This window comes from Lepus europaeus, chromosome 19, assembly GCF_033115175.1.
Source record: "Lepus europaeus isolate LE1 chromosome 19, mLepTim1.pri, whole genome shotgun sequence".
NCBI classification, from domain to species: Eukaryota; Metazoa; Chordata; class Mammalia; order Lagomorpha; family Leporidae; genus Lepus; species Lepus europaeus.
This window is the reverse complement of record NC_084845.1, coordinates 41,262,036-41,279,119: the sequence shown is the minus strand read 5'-3', so window position 1 is coordinate 41,279,119 and position 17,084 is coordinate 41,262,036. Positions and strand designations below refer to the sequence as shown.

General features: G+C 41.5%; 1 protein-coding gene across 3 annotated transcripts in view; it reads right to left on the bottom strand.

Moving 5' to 3' along the window:
* FTO (FTO alpha-ketoglutarate dependent dioxygenase) overlaps positions 1 to 17,084 on the bottom strand; it is a 413,000-nt gene that overhangs the window by 249,773 nt on the left and 146,143 nt on the right. For all 3 annotated transcript variants that reach the window (XM_062177305.1, XM_062177304.1, XM_062177306.1), the window contains exon 4: positions 15,587 to 15,730. In XM_062177305.1, the coding sequence (XP_062033289.1) occupies positions 15,587 to 15,730 (144 nt within the window). The remainder of the gene's footprint in view (positions 1 to 15,586; positions 15,731 to 17,084) is intronic.

The window sequence follows — 17,084 nt, the reverse complement described above, 5'->3', positions numbered from 1 at the left end:
CAATGTCTTTCATCAGTGTTCTGTGGTTTTCAGTGTAAAGGTTTTTCATCTCCTTTGTTAAAATCATTCCTAAGCAATTTCTTTTTGATGCTAATATAAATGGTTCAGTTTACTTGGTTTACTTTATTGAATAGCTGCTAGTGGGTTGAAATGCAACTGATGTTTTTATGCTGATTTTATATCCTACAACTTTACTGAATTCATTACTTCTAACATACTTTTGGTGGAGTCTTTAGGGTTTCTTACATAGAGTATCATGTCATCTGCAAAGAGACAGCTTCACTTCTATCTTTTCAATTTGGAAGCTTTTATTTCTTTATTTTGCCTAACTTCCCTAGGCAGGTTACACTGTATTATGTTGAATGAATACAAGCAATGAGAGTAGACATCTTTGTCTTGTTCCTGGTCTTAGAGGAAAAGTCTTTCAGCTTTTCACAGCTGAACATGCTGTTGGTTTGAGCTTCTCATACATGGCCATTGTATGTACATTTCATCTACATCAAATTTGTTGAGTTCTTACTATGAAGGAAACTGAAGTCTATCAAATACTTTTTCTGTATCTATTGCAATAATCATACAATTTTTATGTTTCATTCTGTTAATGAATTATACAATTGTTAATTTGCATATCTTGAGCCATCTAATACTCTAGAGGTTAAATCCCAACAGATCATAGCATATATCCCTTTCTGGTGCTACTGAATATGGTTTGCCAGTGTTTTTCTAAGGATTATTCCAACTACGTTCATGAGAGACACTTCAGCCTGTAATTTGCGTTTCTTGCAATGTCCTTCCCGGCTTTGGTATCAGGATAATGCTGGCCTCATAAAATGAGATTGGAAATGTTCCTTCATCCTCTTTTTTATTTTTTGGCAGGTGGGGAGGATTAGCATTAATTCTTTGCAAATGTTTGGGCATGCAGTCAGTGAAGAGTCTTTGCTTTTCCTTGGTGCAAGGTATATGATTGCTGATTCAATATCAAAAGTTGCTATTTATCTGTCCAGATTTTCTGTTTTATCATTATTCTGTCTTGAGTCGGTTGTACATGTCCTGAAATTTATGCATTTTATCCTAGTTATCCCACCTTTTGGAGCACTCATAGCAGTCTCTTAAAAGTCTTTGTATTGCTGTGGTATAAGTTGCAATGTCTTTGCTTTCACTTATATAATTCTATTTGTTTGAATCTTTTTTCTTAAAGATTTTAACTTCAACAATTAAAAAATGCTACTTTCACTTATATTTCCTGTTGTTTTTCCAGTCTCTACCATTTTTTTTAATGCTTTGTTCTTTACTATTTCTTCTCTCTGTTAACTCTGGGGTTAGTTTGTTCTACTTTTTCTAGTTGCTTGAGGTATATGGTTAGGTTTTTTATTTAAGGTCTTTTTTTTTTCTTATTGGCATTTATTGCTATAAACTTCTCTGAGAAATGCTTTTGTTGTGTCCCATATGTTTTTGCACACAGTATTTCCATTTTCATTTGTTTCTATTATTTTTTATTTCCCATTTGATTTTTTTAAATAAATTGGTTGTTCAAGAGTTTTTAAATGTCTTTATATTGGTGAGTTTTCCAATTTTCCTCTTGTTATTAATTTCTTTTCTTACATCGCTTTGGTCAAAAAAGATGCTTGATACAGTTTCAGTCTTCTTAAGTTTGTTAGTACTTGTTTTGTGGCCTAACGTATTATATTCCCCATGCACTTAAAAAGAACATATATCCTTCCATTGTTGGATGGAATGTTCTGTGCATGTCTGTTATGTCCATCAAGCATATAGTGCTGCTCAAGTCTGCTGTTGCCTTATTAGTTTTCTGTCTGGATGACCTATCTATTGTTAAAAATGGGAAATCAAGGTCCCTAACTATTATTACATCTGATCTATTTATCCCTTCAATTCTATTAATACTTGCTTAATATATTTAGATGTTGCAATGTTGGATGAACTTATATTTAAAATTGTTATTATTATCTTCTCAGGGAGTTAATTATTATTATCTAATCACCTTGTTAGAGATTTCTGTCCTGATATCTATCCTGATACAAAGTAAAGCCACCCCTGCTTTTTTGGTTACCATTTATAGGAAACATGTTTTCCTTCCCTTCATTTTTAGCATGTATGTGTCCTTAGCAAAAGTGAGCCCCTTGTAGGCAACATAAATAGCAGTCCTCCCTTATCTAGGATTCTGCTTTCCACAGTTTCAGTTACCCACATTCACCTGCAGTCCCACGGCCAAGAATCATAACCTGATGATCCAACATCACCTGAAGTAGATGATGCTCCTCTTGATATATCATCAGAAGGTCACAGATAGCCCATCCCTACATCACTAAGCCCACATCAGTCATGGTTTTCGTTAGATGATGCATTATTATTTTTGTGCCTCCAGCAACATAAGAATTATTATGCTTTAAATGTTCAATGAGTTTCTTAGACAAGAGGTATTCATTCACAAATTAAATAGGCTGGCACATAGTTTTGGTTTTTTTGTTTTTGTTTTTTTGACAGGCAGAGTGGACAGTGAGAGAGAGAGAGACAGAGAGAAAGGTCTTCCTTTTGCCGTTGGTTCACCCTCCAATGGCCACCGCAGCCGGCGCACTGCGGCCGGCGCATCGCGATGAGCTGAAGCCAGCAGCCAGGTGTTTCTCCTGGTCTCCCATGCCAGTGCAGGGCCCAAGGACCTGGGCCATCCTCCACTGCCTTCCCGGGCCACAGCAGAGAGCTGGCTGGACTGGAAGAGGGGCAACCAGGACAGAATCCGGCGCCCCGACCGGGACTAGAACCCGGGGTGCTGGCGCCGCAGGCGGAGGATTAGCCTATTGGGCCGTAGCGCCGGCCAGCACATAGCTTTCTAAATCTTTCCCTAAATGTGACTTTCCATGGGAGTCAAAACTCTCTTATATAAACAAATATGGAGTAGAAGATGAACTTGAGGTAAACAGCTTCCTCTCTCCCACTCCCTGTTTGTTTTTAACATTAACTTTTGTGGAATGCTTACTTTGTTGTAGGTTTAAAGAGAAAAGATTCTTGAAGTTAATAATTCACTTTGCTTTCTAAATATGCAAAAAGATTAAATCCTATTTTGGCAAGGGTTACCCTCTTCTCTTAACTCTTATTGGCTGCAACTCTTCAACTAGAAGGCAAAGGAGTTGTAGAAAGAGAAGAGTAAAAAGTGACAGAGTCTGTGTTGACAGTAAAGTTGAATGAAATAATTATGTTTTCTACTTTTGTATAGGTGAAATAATCACTTCTGCCCACTACTCCAATGAACTGTGGGAATCATAGCTTCCCAAAGTTAATGAATGAAACACAATCATCCACTTAAACCTCTACTTTCTGTTCCTTCACATTCCTTCTAATCTCCAATACTCAATTCTTTTCTCACACCCAACTGCCCATCAGCAATGGAGAAGAATGGGATACGGTTTCTCACTCATAGTTGGGGAAGAAAAAAGGATGTCCTCTCTAATACATGGTAAGTCCCTATGTATTAGATTATGTATATGTATTAGTTAGTTACAAAGCTCTAAATGCTATGAATAGAATAAACATATATACACATATATGATCTATAACAAGTATATAGGCATATGTAACAGACACATTTATAAGATATAGCCATGGGTAGCACCCATTGTAGGTACTGAAACTTTTTAATATCATCCCTGAATAGGGGAAATACACATAAACCTAAAAGAAGAGTAAAACATGACAAGGTGGAAATAACAGTATGAACAAAGATAAGAAAAAAACTTTGTAACCCAACCAATTTTAGGACAGACTACCAACCCACTATAATGAATTGAGCAAGGACTAGAATTAATATCTTTTGAAAAAACTAAGATGTTTACTGGGCCTTAGAAGATAAAGTCTTGCCTTGGAAGCTCCGATAGGAACTATCTACATCAAGAAAGCCATGCTAATTCCTGGTCTAATCCTGAATTCAAAGCTTCGAGAAGAATCAAAGCGGGGTGAGGAGGGAATGGTTTCATTCATAGTCATTCTACTGTCTTGATAAACATAAAACCCAGTTCAAGGCCTAAAAAATTCCTTTCCATAGTTCATGGCTTTAGGAATTACGATACAAAGATAGAAACTCAAGGACGGCACATGGGAACTGCTAGGGAATGAGAAAATTCCACCACCGAACCTGGATGCAGAACTGCCTGCTTCAGCGTGACTCTGATTGAAGGAAACAGGACAGAACAAAAAGGTCTCACAATTCACAGTAACACATTCATACTCAGCTTAAGAGAAAGTAACACATTATTTCACCTTGGGTGGTTTTCTTATAAAAGATTTACAAGTGACGATACAGACTGATGTGGACACTGTAAATTTGGGAAATTCTGTAATGTCACATGTTAAATTTTTACTAGATATAAAGAAATAAAGCCTGAGTCACTGTATAAAGAGATAAGCTGCCATGGAAAATTCTCAATTCTGTCTCTGGACATTTCTAAGTGTCAGGTCAATGGTCATCTGTTAGGGGAGGGACTTCAAAAGCTTTCTCAGCCAGGAGCTTTCAAGGACAGAATATCTTCTTTTGTCTGCATGGCCAAGACATGTAGCCATGCAATAAAATACAAGCCAATTCTTGGATCACTCGACCACTTATTAACGTAACAGCCACTTATTAAGCACCTATCATCTTCAAGGCATTGTGTTACCTGCTTTAGAGGAGACACAGCTAAAACGGGTTGCCCTTAGGAATCTAAAATACAGTAGATAGAACTTTCAGAAAATTCTGAGAAAGAAAAATGTGAAGGATCCAAGTAAAACATGGAATTGGCAAAGGAATCCATTGAGAAGAAATTCCAGGCTGATAATTGTGCGAGGTGGGGTTCGAGGAAACCAGTATTTACCCAAACATTAAACAAGTCCCATGGCTAACCATCTAGGGACATAGAGGTCTCACTACAGTATGTTTCTTGTATCAAGAAGAATAAAGAGGGGCCAGCGCTGTGGCATAGCAGGTAAAGCCTTCCCCTGCAGTGCCGGCATCCCAGATGGGTGCCAGTTCAAGTCCCAGCTGCTCCATTTCCAATCCAACTCTCTGCTATGGCCTGAGAAAGCAGTAGAAGATGGACCAAGTCCTTGGGCCCCTACACCCACATGGGAGACCTGGAGAAAGCTCCTGGCTCCTGGCTTTGGATAGGCATAGCTCCAGACATGGCAGCTAACTGGTGGGTGAACCAGAGGATGGAAGACCCCTCCCTCTTTCCCTCCCTCTCTCCCTCTCTCTCTCTCTCTGCCTCTCCTTCTCTCTCTGTGTAACTCTTTCAAATAAAATAAGTAAATCTTAAAAAACAAGAAGAAGAAAGAAAGGTAATTATAAATCCCCAGGGGAGAAGGAAACCTATACAAGAAAGCCATGGTACAAAGCTAAACCAGCTCTGCAGTGGCATAATTCTCAGCCTTTAATGAAACATAAAGTCTTGACCTAACATTTGCAATATTCTCTTTTAATTGACACAGTTTGGGTGGTTTACACTAGATTACATCTTCTGTTTATGAATCTTGTCACTCTAACTGGTTCTGCAACAAACAACATATACATAAACATCATATGCTGGCTTTCAAACTTCAGAATCAACCTACAGGGAAAGTGTGTAACTCCTATCAAAATTATAGATCAGCATGTTAGTTACAAAGCTTAATAATGTCAAAGTATAATATGGTTGAAAGACCATATTTCATTCCCCCATCTTACATAATAACAAGAGGAAGCATCTATAAACTGGTTCTGAAGGTAAGGAATTAAGGGGGGAAAATCTGAAAGTAAATATTAATTAGCAAATCTTAGCAAGAATGGGTGGTAGTGTAAGAAAGCTAATTCTGAAGCCTGCATCATGGCATAGCAGGTTAAACATTCCATATGAGCACTGGTTCAAGTCCCAGCTGTTCTGCTTCAAATCCAGCTCCCTGTTAATGAACCTGGGAAAGCAGTGGAGGAGGCACAAGTACTGGGCCCCTGCTACCCAGGTGGGGAAGCAAGTTTCAGCCTAGACCAGCCCTGGCCACTATGGCTATCTGGAGAACAGACGGAGGATCGCCCTCTGTGTGTCTATCTACCTATCTATCTATCTATCCATTTATCTCAACAAATAAAAGAGCTGTATTGAAATCAAATACATATACCATACAATTCATTCATTTAAAGTATAAAATTCAGTGTATTTTAGGATGTTCACAGGATTGTGCTACTATCACTGATGTAGGATAAATACGCAGGAAGCTAGCTAGGTCTGAGGAATAGGAACCTTTTTTTTTTTTTTTTTAAAGCTTTCATTTATTTATTTATTTATTTGAGAGCCAGAGTTATACAGAGAAAGAGAGGGAGAGACAGAGAGAAAGGTTTTCCATCCACTAGTTTACTCCCCAAATGGGGCAATGGCTGGAGCTGGGCCAATCTGAAGCCAGGAGCCAGGAGCTTCTTTCAGGTCTCCCAGAAGGGTTCAGGGGCCCAAACACTTGGGCCATCTTCCACTGCTTTCTCAGGCCATAGCAGAGAGCTAGATTGGAAGAACAGCAGCCTGGAGACAGGAGCCCATATGGGATGCTGGCACTGCAGGCAGAGGCTTAGCCTACTATGCCACAGCACTGGCCCACGAACAGAAACTCCTAATCTCTACAAAATGATGCTGTCTCTTCAATTTGGATTTAATATGCCCACCTTCCCAGGATGCATCTAGGACCAGGGTGCCTGCTAAGACCGCACCACCTTTGCAAACTCAATTGGGGAACCACCCCCTTCCTAACAAAGGAACCACTCTTGTTTTTTCTTTGTTCCATAGAACACACTCAGATGGACCAATCCCATGCCCCCATGGCCCATGCCCTACACTCTGATGAACCTTCTCAATGATGGGTATGGTTTTGGGTTTTTTCTCTTTCTCTCATTTAAAGGCAATTCTTTGATCCACTCCTGTTGGATGTTTCTCTGTGTGGGGCAGCCCACACTCAAGCGTGAATGTAGATTTAGCCCCTCGCTGCCAAATATACGCCACTGCTCAGTGCACACAGTGTCTGTCTGCACTTAGTGCTTCTATCTCTGTGTGAAGTGAGAACCTGGGTTTAAAAAGTGATCTATTCACTGCCCACATCATCACCACAAACTCTAATTGTGGAGCATTTTCAGACCATTAAAAGGAAGCCTCTATCCATTAGCAATTAATTCGCATCAGTTCTTTTCTGGAAAAAAAAACTGGGTGTCACAGTTAAGAGGACTACTTCCCAAAGTCCTATAATGAGGAGTAAATTAAAAACAGGAACACTTCCAGCACAGAGCCTAGCCCCTGGCAGCTGCTCATCATGTGTATTTTTCATAAACACCAAGACATAAATGATCAAGAAATGAGCCCAAAGCCCACATATGGTAAGATAGCATAAGAGAGAAGTAAATTGGGGCCAGCACTGTGGTGTAGTCACTTAAACCTCCACCTGTGGTGCCAGCATCCCATATGGGCACCGGTTCAAGTCCCAGCTGCTCCACTTCCAATGCAGCTCCCTGCTGATGGCCTGGAAAAGCAGTGGAGGATGGCCCAAGTGCTTGGGCACTTGCGCCCACATGGGAGACCCAGAAGAAGCTCCTGGCTCCGGGCTTTGGATTGGCCTAGCTCTGGCAGTTACGTATATCTGAGGAGTGAACCAGCAGATGGAAGACCTCTCTATTTTCTCTTTCTGTCTACAACTCTGCCTCTCAAATAAATAAATAAATAAGCAAATCTTTTTAAAAAGCGAGAAATAAATCTTTTCAGGAACACATTCAGATTCCTATCCTCAGAGCATATTCCTCAAGGCATAGTGCTCTCCCTAGGTCTGCTAAATACAAAACAAATAATCAGGTGGCAAAAGCCAGAAAGCAAAGTTTGAAAATGTCAGCATCTGAGAACAGAGTTTCGAGTGAAAGTTCCATAAAGAGAGACAAATCCTCACCTCTATGAAAAAAAAAAAAAAAAAAAAGCAAACAGCAAGAAGCAAGTTTAGCAGCTGTGAGAGGATAAGAGGAACACCACAAGTCCACATCGGACAAGCAGTTGAAACTACACTGTCATGTTCCCACTTCCCAAAGTGAAAACAAACATGACAGGTGCTCATTTAGTGTTCGAGCACTTTCCACTTAAATGGCAATTCCTCAAGCTTACCGACTGCAGCCTGAAGTTATAATTTATTACCGTTTCTGTATTACGCCCTTGCCTCGGCAGAAAGCAGAACACGGCACCTACGTTTCAAGACCCAGGAGAGGCAATAAAGTATAATTATTTTGAATTTATGATTAAGGCATAAATTGTATGCACTTTTTACTTCAGTTGGTCAATCAGAAGTCAGGAGAGGAAGGGTATGGGGTCAGAGGAGGGAATAACAAAAGCTTTTTCCTTTAAAAAAAAAAAATGTGCACATCAGGGCAGGATTGAAAGACACCTGGGGGATTTACAAAGCTACCACAGGCTCCGATTTAAGTCCCAAGGGAGCCCCCAGTTGCCAGACTTGAAACTCTTAGGAGCGTCTGTTCTTCCTGCTCACGGGGCTACAGATGGCAATTAGAAAACCCACGTTGACTCGAGTAATGGAAGCACAGCACATTTTGAGGTTATTTCACATGAAACCTTCTCTGTGCTCCGGTTCCTGCTGCCTCTAAGCCATAGGTATTTCAAGGAAGGCGAAACTAATGTATGAAAACCACTGACCAGACTCCAAAAGGCAAGTCAGCCTCAACCAAAGCGAAACTGGTTACCACAGAGCTCTGACTCCATTACGGCCAGATGTTAACCATTTTCACCCTCTGGAATCGAAGGGTGAGACTTCCCTTTCTTGTTGTTCCTTTATGTGGCTATGGAAACCGAGGTGGGGAGCAGTTAGGTGCAAAGCTGACAAAACTTGGGGCATGCGGCTAGGCAAGGACACAACATTTGGCACTCCCCTCACGCATGCGCCCTGTGGATTCTTCAGTTCACCGTGTTCAACTCCCAGCTGGCCACGTACTTTCCCGTACGTTTCCTTGTTTGTACTTCCTTCCCAGGAAGGAAGTATGGGAAGCACCCATTGTGCAGTGGAGGCAGAGACTCAAAGAGGTGCTAACCATGCAAGCCAACAGCCGCAGCAGTGAGTCTGGGACCTGCTCCCATCACTCTATGGTAAACAGAAACAAACAGAAGCTCTATGCATTTCAATTTATATCGCCTCTCTCTGTTTTGGTAGTGGAATTTTCACTTGGCAACTAAAGCTTCCATTAAGACAACAGAGTGACAGCAGATATTTGAAAGTGAGATTTAATTGGGTTTAAGGAAACAAAAGTCAACAAACCAGAGAGAACAGTGTCCTGAATGGCCACATGCAAAAAATATATATTAATATATGTTAACAAGTTAAGGGGGAGACACGGTGGGGTTGCCCCAAATGTTTACCTATCATTCACCTTTGTCCTGAAACATCCCACCTCCACACCCAGCTCCCAGTTAATAAACATAATTTGGTTGAAGTCCCTTGACCTGTAAAATCTGTTCACCGAAAACAAACCCACAGTTTATCTCCAAGCTACTTTTAAGTCCCTGACTCCCTGGTTACATTCAGTCTATGGAAAACATCTGTGGCAAAGTAAATCACCCTCCTCTGAGAAAGACCAGAGTGAGTGTGTGTGTGTGTGTGTATTTTTCTTGAAGTGTGTTTTGAAGTCCTACTTGGAAAATTAGTGAACATTGTAAATCTGTTTGCAAATCTGGTCATGTCTAACTCTGAGATTAGGGCAAAGATTCCAATTTGAAAGTAAAACCGTGACAAGCCCAGTTAAGCGTGTCCTCAGGCACCGCCAGCGGGGCCTTCCGTGGATTTACTGCAGGCACCCGACACGCTCCCCATCAGACACCCCTGGAGTATTTACTTGAGACAGCAGGGCTCAGTCTGCACTTCCTCTGCAGACCAATATATTATTATAAATTGAGCTAAACTGTTTCCTTTTCCTAAGTGCTATGAAGTTCAGATTTCAGATATCAGCACAGGGTCCCTCCAAGGGGCTCCATGCGCTACTCGGATTTCAGAAGTGAGGAGCAAAGGCAGCATCGGAACACGATTGTTTTCATTTTTGTTTGTCTTCTTAAAAGGAGATGGAGGAAGATTCACTTTGGAAATCACATGGGACATCTTAATAAGCAAACATATTCTAAAAGCAGTCTTTAGGGCAGATGTGCTGAGTGTGGCACAGTTCGGTAGGCTACTAGTTATTGCACTTCTATTGGAAGGCCAGAGTGGGACAATCAGAGACTTTAATCTTATAAAATAATAACACTGATCTCTTCTCTTTATCACCAATAAGAGCTAGAAGTGCCTAATGTAGACTTTTAAGCATACGTTCCTTATACAAGTCAAGCGGGCAATGCAATTACTTAATATGTTCAACACTGATCCACTCCGTAACCCTGAGAACAACTTTTAGAAGAAATAGAAAAGAAACAAAGGAAGAGATTATCTCCACCTTTTCTTCCCTTGCCACAGTCCTAACATGAAGCAGAAGCAGAGCATCACGTGGAGCTGGGGCAAAGCAGCACAGAGGCCCAGAGCAAGGGTCGGTGGCTGGGACTGGTGAAGGGGGCACCCGTGGGGAAGGGGTGCCTGACATGGAGTGTCACGCTCTGAGGGGGATAAACGACAAGTTCCAATCCATGCTTCTTACTGCCTGTGTAACCAGGGCCAGTCAACTACGGGAATCAAATCCCAATGTCTTCTTCCACAGTAACAGCTAATATTCGCTGCTCAGCGTTATTAACATTTTAAAAATGGCCGGCGCCGCGACTCACTAGGCTAATCCTCCACCTTGTGGCGCCGGCACACCGGGTTCTAGTCCCGGTTGGGGCACCGGATTCTGTCCCGGTTGCCCTCTTCCAGGCCAGCTCTCTGCTGTGGCCTGGGAGTGCAATGGAGGATGGCCCAAGTGCTTGGGCCCTGCACCCCATGGGAGACCAGGAGAAGCACCTGGCTCCTGCCTTCAGATCAGCGCGGTGCGCCGGCCACAGCGCGCCGGCCGCGGCGGCCATTGGAGGGTGAACCAACGGAAAAGGAAGACCTTTCTCTCTGTCTCTCTCTCTCTCACTGTCCACTCTGCCTGTCAAAAAAATAATAATAATAATAAATAAAAATTTAAAAAATTTTAAAAAATTTTAAAAAGATTTTAAAAATGTTTCACTTGTTACTGTTCCCCAACAAATGTGTTGGTCGTTCATCTTACACCTACGGTTCCAGACATACACATGCATGGAAAAAAGGCTGAGGAGGACCAGGAGCGGCCTGATTCAGAAACTTCACAGGAAATAGAATTAAAAGATGTTTACTTTGGTGGAAGAGATTTTGAAATCCATGCATAGTTTTTTCATAATCTACCTTTCTTAGGCACTTCCTGAGGATCCCTCATATGCATATAGCTTAAAATTTTGGGAACCAAAATAAAGTTACTTTTTAATTCTATTTTCCACAAACTTTTAAAAAAATTTTCTATTAAAGATTTTTATTTATGTGAGAGGTAGAGTTACAGACTGTGGGAAAGAGACACAGAGAATGGTCTTCCATCGGCTGGTTCACTCCCCAAATGACCGCAATGACCAAAGCTGGGTCAATCCAAAGCCAGGAGCCAGGTGCTTCTACCACACAGGTGCAGGGGCCCAAGAGCTTGGGCCACCTTCCACTGCTTTCCAAGGCAGTAAGTGGAGAGCTGGGTTGGAAGAGGAGCAGCCAGGACTAGAACCAGCACACATATGGGATGTCAGCACCGCAGGTGGAGGATTAACTTACTACACCACAGTGCCAGCCCCTCCATAAGCTTTTTGAAGTACTCCTATATACTAAATCACAGAATAAGTTGATTTTTAAAATATATTTATTTATTTGAAAGTCAGAGTTACACAGAGAGAGAGAGAATGAGAGAGAGAGAGAGGTCTTCCATCTGCTGGTTCACTTCCCAATTGGTTGCAATGGTCAGAACTGCGCTGATCCAAAGACAGGAGTCAGGAGTTTCCTCCAGGTCTCCCATGTGGGTGTAGAGGCCCAAGAACTTGGGCCATCTTCTACTTCTTTCCCAGGCTATAACAGAGAGCTGGATGGGAAGTGGAGCAGCCGGGTCTCGAACTGGCATCCATATGGGATACCGGCACTGCAAGCCAGGGCGTTAACCTGCTGCACAACAGTGCTGACCCCAGAATAACTTGATTTTTATATCTTTCTTTTATTTTATGTTTTGCAGAGTTTCTTTTCCCTATAATGAACAAGTATTGCTTGTTTAATTTACACAGAACACATAGATGTTATTTAAATACATGAGAGAGAACTAAACTTTAATAATGTATATTTGCTACTATTATATATGCAAAAAATTAATAAAATTACTTATGGGCTGGCATTGTGGAATGGCAGGTAAAGCTGCTGCCTGCAAGAATCAGCATCCCTTATGGCCACTGGTTCATGACCTGGCTGCTCCACTTCCAATCCAGTTCCCTGCTAATGGCCTGGGGAAAGCATCAAAAGATGGCCAGAGTATTTGGGCACCTGCCACCCACATGGGAGATCCGGATAAAACTCCTGGCTCCTGGTTTTAGCCTGGCCCAGTGCTGGCCATTTTGGCCATCTGGGGAGGGAACCAGCAGATGGAAGATCTCTCTCTCTCTCTCTCTCTCCCTCTCTCTCTCTCTCAAAATAAATAAATAAGCCTTTTTTAAAAAACTATTTATAAGGTACCATTCTGGTCCTCATCTCTTTACTTTTTAATATTTTCTATTTCTTTGAGAGACAGAAAGAACACTCCTCTCAGCTGGTTCACTCCCCAAACGCCAATAAAGGCCAGGGCTAAAGCTGGGAGCCAGGAACACAATCTAGTTCTGCCATGTGCCTGGCAGAAGCCCAACTGCTTGCCCAATCACCACTGCCTCCAAGAGTCTGCAGTAGCAGGAAGCTGGAGTCAGGAGCTGGAGCTGGGCCTGGGAATCAAACCTGGGTACTCCGATATAGAATGCAGGTTACTTGACCAATACTCTACATGCCTACTTACTCATCTCTTTTATTGCTCTTTTAAGATTTGTTTACTTATTCACTTATTTATTTGAAAGAGTGACAGAGAGAGAGGTAGAGACAGAGAGAGGGAGAGATCTTCCATTCACTGGTTCAGTCCACAATTGCCCACAACAGCTGGGGCTAGGCCAGGCTGAAGCCATGAGCCAGGAACTCCATCTGGGTCTCCCATACGGGTAGCAGGAACCCAAGTACTTGAGCCATCACCTACTGCCCCGCAGGCACATGATTAGAAGGGAGCTGAATCAGAAGTGCAGAGTATCCAGGTCTCTGGACTCACGACTCAGCCTGGCACTCTGAGGTGGGCAGCAAGAGTCCTAAGCAGCTTAACCCACTGCAACACAACACCTGCTCTCGTCCTCCCTTTTAAAGACACAAACTGCAAATACAAACATCTGAGCAAAGTGTCCAGAGGAAAGAGATTTATTAGCTGAAAACCAACACCCATTTAAATTCAAGCCAAATACTCACATTGGGGTAGTACATTAAAGAAATGAAATAATAATCTGTTTACCTACAAATGACACCGGGCCATGGGGCAGTGACTTCAGGCTGCAATCTTAGTTCCTGGGGTCAGGCAGAGGAATGTGAGGGCGAGAGGTGATCCTCACACTACCAACACTCCATACTGGGATTGCAGAGTATTGAGATGCAGTGAAAGGGGCCCCATTTCGAGTGGGAAAAGCACTCCACGTGAGGGTTATAACCCAGTCAGCTCCCTGTTCCCCAGTGACCTAGCAAAGTTTCTTAAGGAAGACTTACCCTCTGCCATCTCCCTCACACTCATATTTCCAGGTTTAGTGAAACTGGTTTGGAAACTGAAAAGCTGACATGCACGTGGTGGCCAGAGTTAATTATGGGCTTCTCGCTCAGATCAGTGTTCAGCAAAGGCGGGAATCATCCCATGGGGTGGCTTTCAGAGGTAAAGGGACACAGCATTAACTAGCAGTCCATCACGCAGTGAGGAGGATCCTCCGCTCCTCCTGCAGACATTGAGCAGACAGCCTCAGACTGAAATGAGTGCGCGGTGGACAGTTATAAATATCCCCTTGGGACAAACACAGACCAAGACTCAAATTCAGGATTGGCAACCAACAAAACAGGCACTTAATGCTGTTTTAGTCGCTGTACTCAGAAAGCTATTCTTATGATGTCAGGTGCTACTAGTTCCCCTTTTAAGATAGTAACATAAAATCTCCTTTTAAAATGAATTTAGTTCAGCGGCCAGCCTTGTGGCACAGCAAGCTACACTGCTACCTACAATGCCAGCACCCCATTCTGGAGCACAAGTTCAAGTCCCAGCTGCTTAGCTTCCAATCCAGCTCCCTGCTAATGCACCTGGGAAGCAATGGGTGATGGCTGAGTTCCTGCGACCCATGTGGGAGACCTGGATGGAGTTCCTGGCACCTGGCTTCAGCCTGGCCCAGTTCTGGCCTTTGCAGCCATTTGGGGAGTGAACCCCAGCAGATGGAAGCTTGCTCTCTTGATCTCTCGCTCTAACACTCTCATTCTCACTCTGAAACTCTCCCCTTCAAATAATTTATTAATTAAAAAAATTTTAAGTGAATTAAGTTCAGTGAAAGAAAAAATAACAAGTTTAGAGAAATAGTAGACAAATAACAGTGCAGAGAGCAGGTGGATGTGACAAGAACCTTCAAGCTGATGTATGATAACTGGAAATTGAGAAAACACTTAATGAAATAATGATTTAAATAGTTACTGTGTCCTCGGACTTCCTGGAAGACAAAGCCCCAGAGCCATTCACCTCTAACCCCTCCCCTAGAACATCATATAGCACCTGGGACACAGTGGATTTGCTACAAACACCCAATTAACTGGGAATAGATTCTTATCATAAAAATGGAGCCTAAACCCCAATTCTTCCTGGCTCCAAAAACAACTTATGAGCAGATTTCTCCAGGAAGACAGAAGTGGGATAAACTGAATCATCAGGAGCTACAGTCAGTAAGAAAATACACCCTGAGAAGCTCTGTGAGTAAAACAGGATACTATTTGCATATGATCCATCAGAAAATAAGTAGAAAAAAAAAAATCAAAGAAGCAACAAAACGTAGCCACACCAGCTGCACAGCTTTGTTTAGCCTGACCACAGCACAAGTATTCTTCCCAAAGAACTAAAAACTCGGAAGTGGAGAAAAGGGCTGCCCTGTCATGCCAGCTGCTCCTCAGAAGAAGTTAAATTCAGAACCAGACAGAATGTTCACATTCCCAAAAGCCTCTGCAGCCAGGGAGCATTTAAAGTCGCACAGAGAAGTTGATTTGGATGATTTAGTAGCTCTGGTTAAGAATCCAGAAAACAGTTTAGCACATTTGGAACCATAACACTTAAAAAGAGAAGAAAGCAGCTTTTAAACACTTAGCAGTCTCTTCAAACAAAGACAAAAAATGTTCTTAAAGAAGTTGCATGATTAATATGAAAGTCTCAAAAAGTTTCTTTCAAAAGACATGTTTAAAACATGCACCCCATAACCTCAACGAAGACAGGAGAACATCAATGTAATTTTGACTCTGCCAAGATTACCAAGCATAAAGTAGCAGTCTCCTTGGTGGAGGGGTATGGCTAAGCCAGGCGTCTCTATGTCCCACGAGATCTTGAAGCCAACGTGCCAAACGTCAGGATCTCTGCCTTCGAGATTAGAATCATCGTCGCTTTCCTCATCAGAACCTGTCAGAAGAGAAGTGATCAGAAAGGAAATGTTTAAACTTGTGTATGTTACAACAGGTATATTAGAAATAACAGATATTTTAATAAAAGACAGATGTTTAGTGAAGTACCTCCTTTTTGTCATTTTCTTTTCTAGTATATTTTTAGGGTGTCATTTATTTTTTCATCAAGGAACCTTAAGTAAAATTGATAAGGAAATAATCATTGACACTGAGGAAGATAAAAGAATATGATTTTGTTCAATTCCATCCAAGCAAATACTTAGAAAATCTGAATGAAATGCAAAGTTTTTAGGAAGATGTTACCAAAATTGAACCACAAAGTGGTAGAAAAGCTAGCTAAAAAAAAAAAAGAAAAAGAAAAAAAGAAGAAGGAGAAGAAAGAAGGAAGGAAAAAGAAATGGAAGGCATTGAAGAAATTATCAGAGAATTCTCCCTCAGGAAAACATAGGCCCAGAATGTTTCACAGGAGAACTGTGCTAAACAATTAAGGAATGGGAATTTCAATGCATTTTTAGTTGATTTAGAACCCTGAAAAAGAAGTTTCCAAATTCTTCCCATGAAAATACAGCATGTATGAAAACTCAAAAAGAAAACATATACATATGTAACACAGTCACTTCTGAAAATCAATGCAAACTTCTTAAATATGGAAAACAAAATCAAAATCTAGCAAAATAATACTCTGTGACCAAATAAATCTTATCCCAGGAATACAAGTATGGATCATTATTCAAAAACTTATACTTAAAATTCATCATATTCACAGATCAAAACAAAAAAATTGTGAGTCATCACTCTGGTGACACAAAAATATTTTATTAAACAAAACATTCTTTTATTATCAAAGAAAAACCTCAATAAAAAAGGAATGTCTATTTCTTCAACATGATAAAAGATCTGTTTCAACCTCAAAACCAGCATTATATTTTAATAGGAAAATTTAGAAACATTCCCAAAGTTAAGAACTAGACAAAGGGAGCAGGCTTTTGCCTAGCAATTAACACACCTACGTCCTATATCAGAGTGCCTGGTTCAGTTCCTGTCTCTGGCTACTGACTCCAGCTTTCTGCTCCTGTAGACCCTGGGAGGCAACAGTGATGGCTCAAGTAACTGGATTCCTGACACCCATGTAAGACCCCAGCTCCCAGCTTCAGCCTTGCCCAGCCCCAGCTATCGCAGGCTTTCGGAAAGCAAACTAGTGGATGAAGGAGTGCTCTTTCTCTCAAATAAATAAAAATGTTAACAAAGAATAAGATGACCTTTATCACCATAATGATTCTTCATTATTCTGAAAGAAACGGCCAACACAATGGTGCTCTATGGAATTACAATGAACAGAACAGCCCTAATTA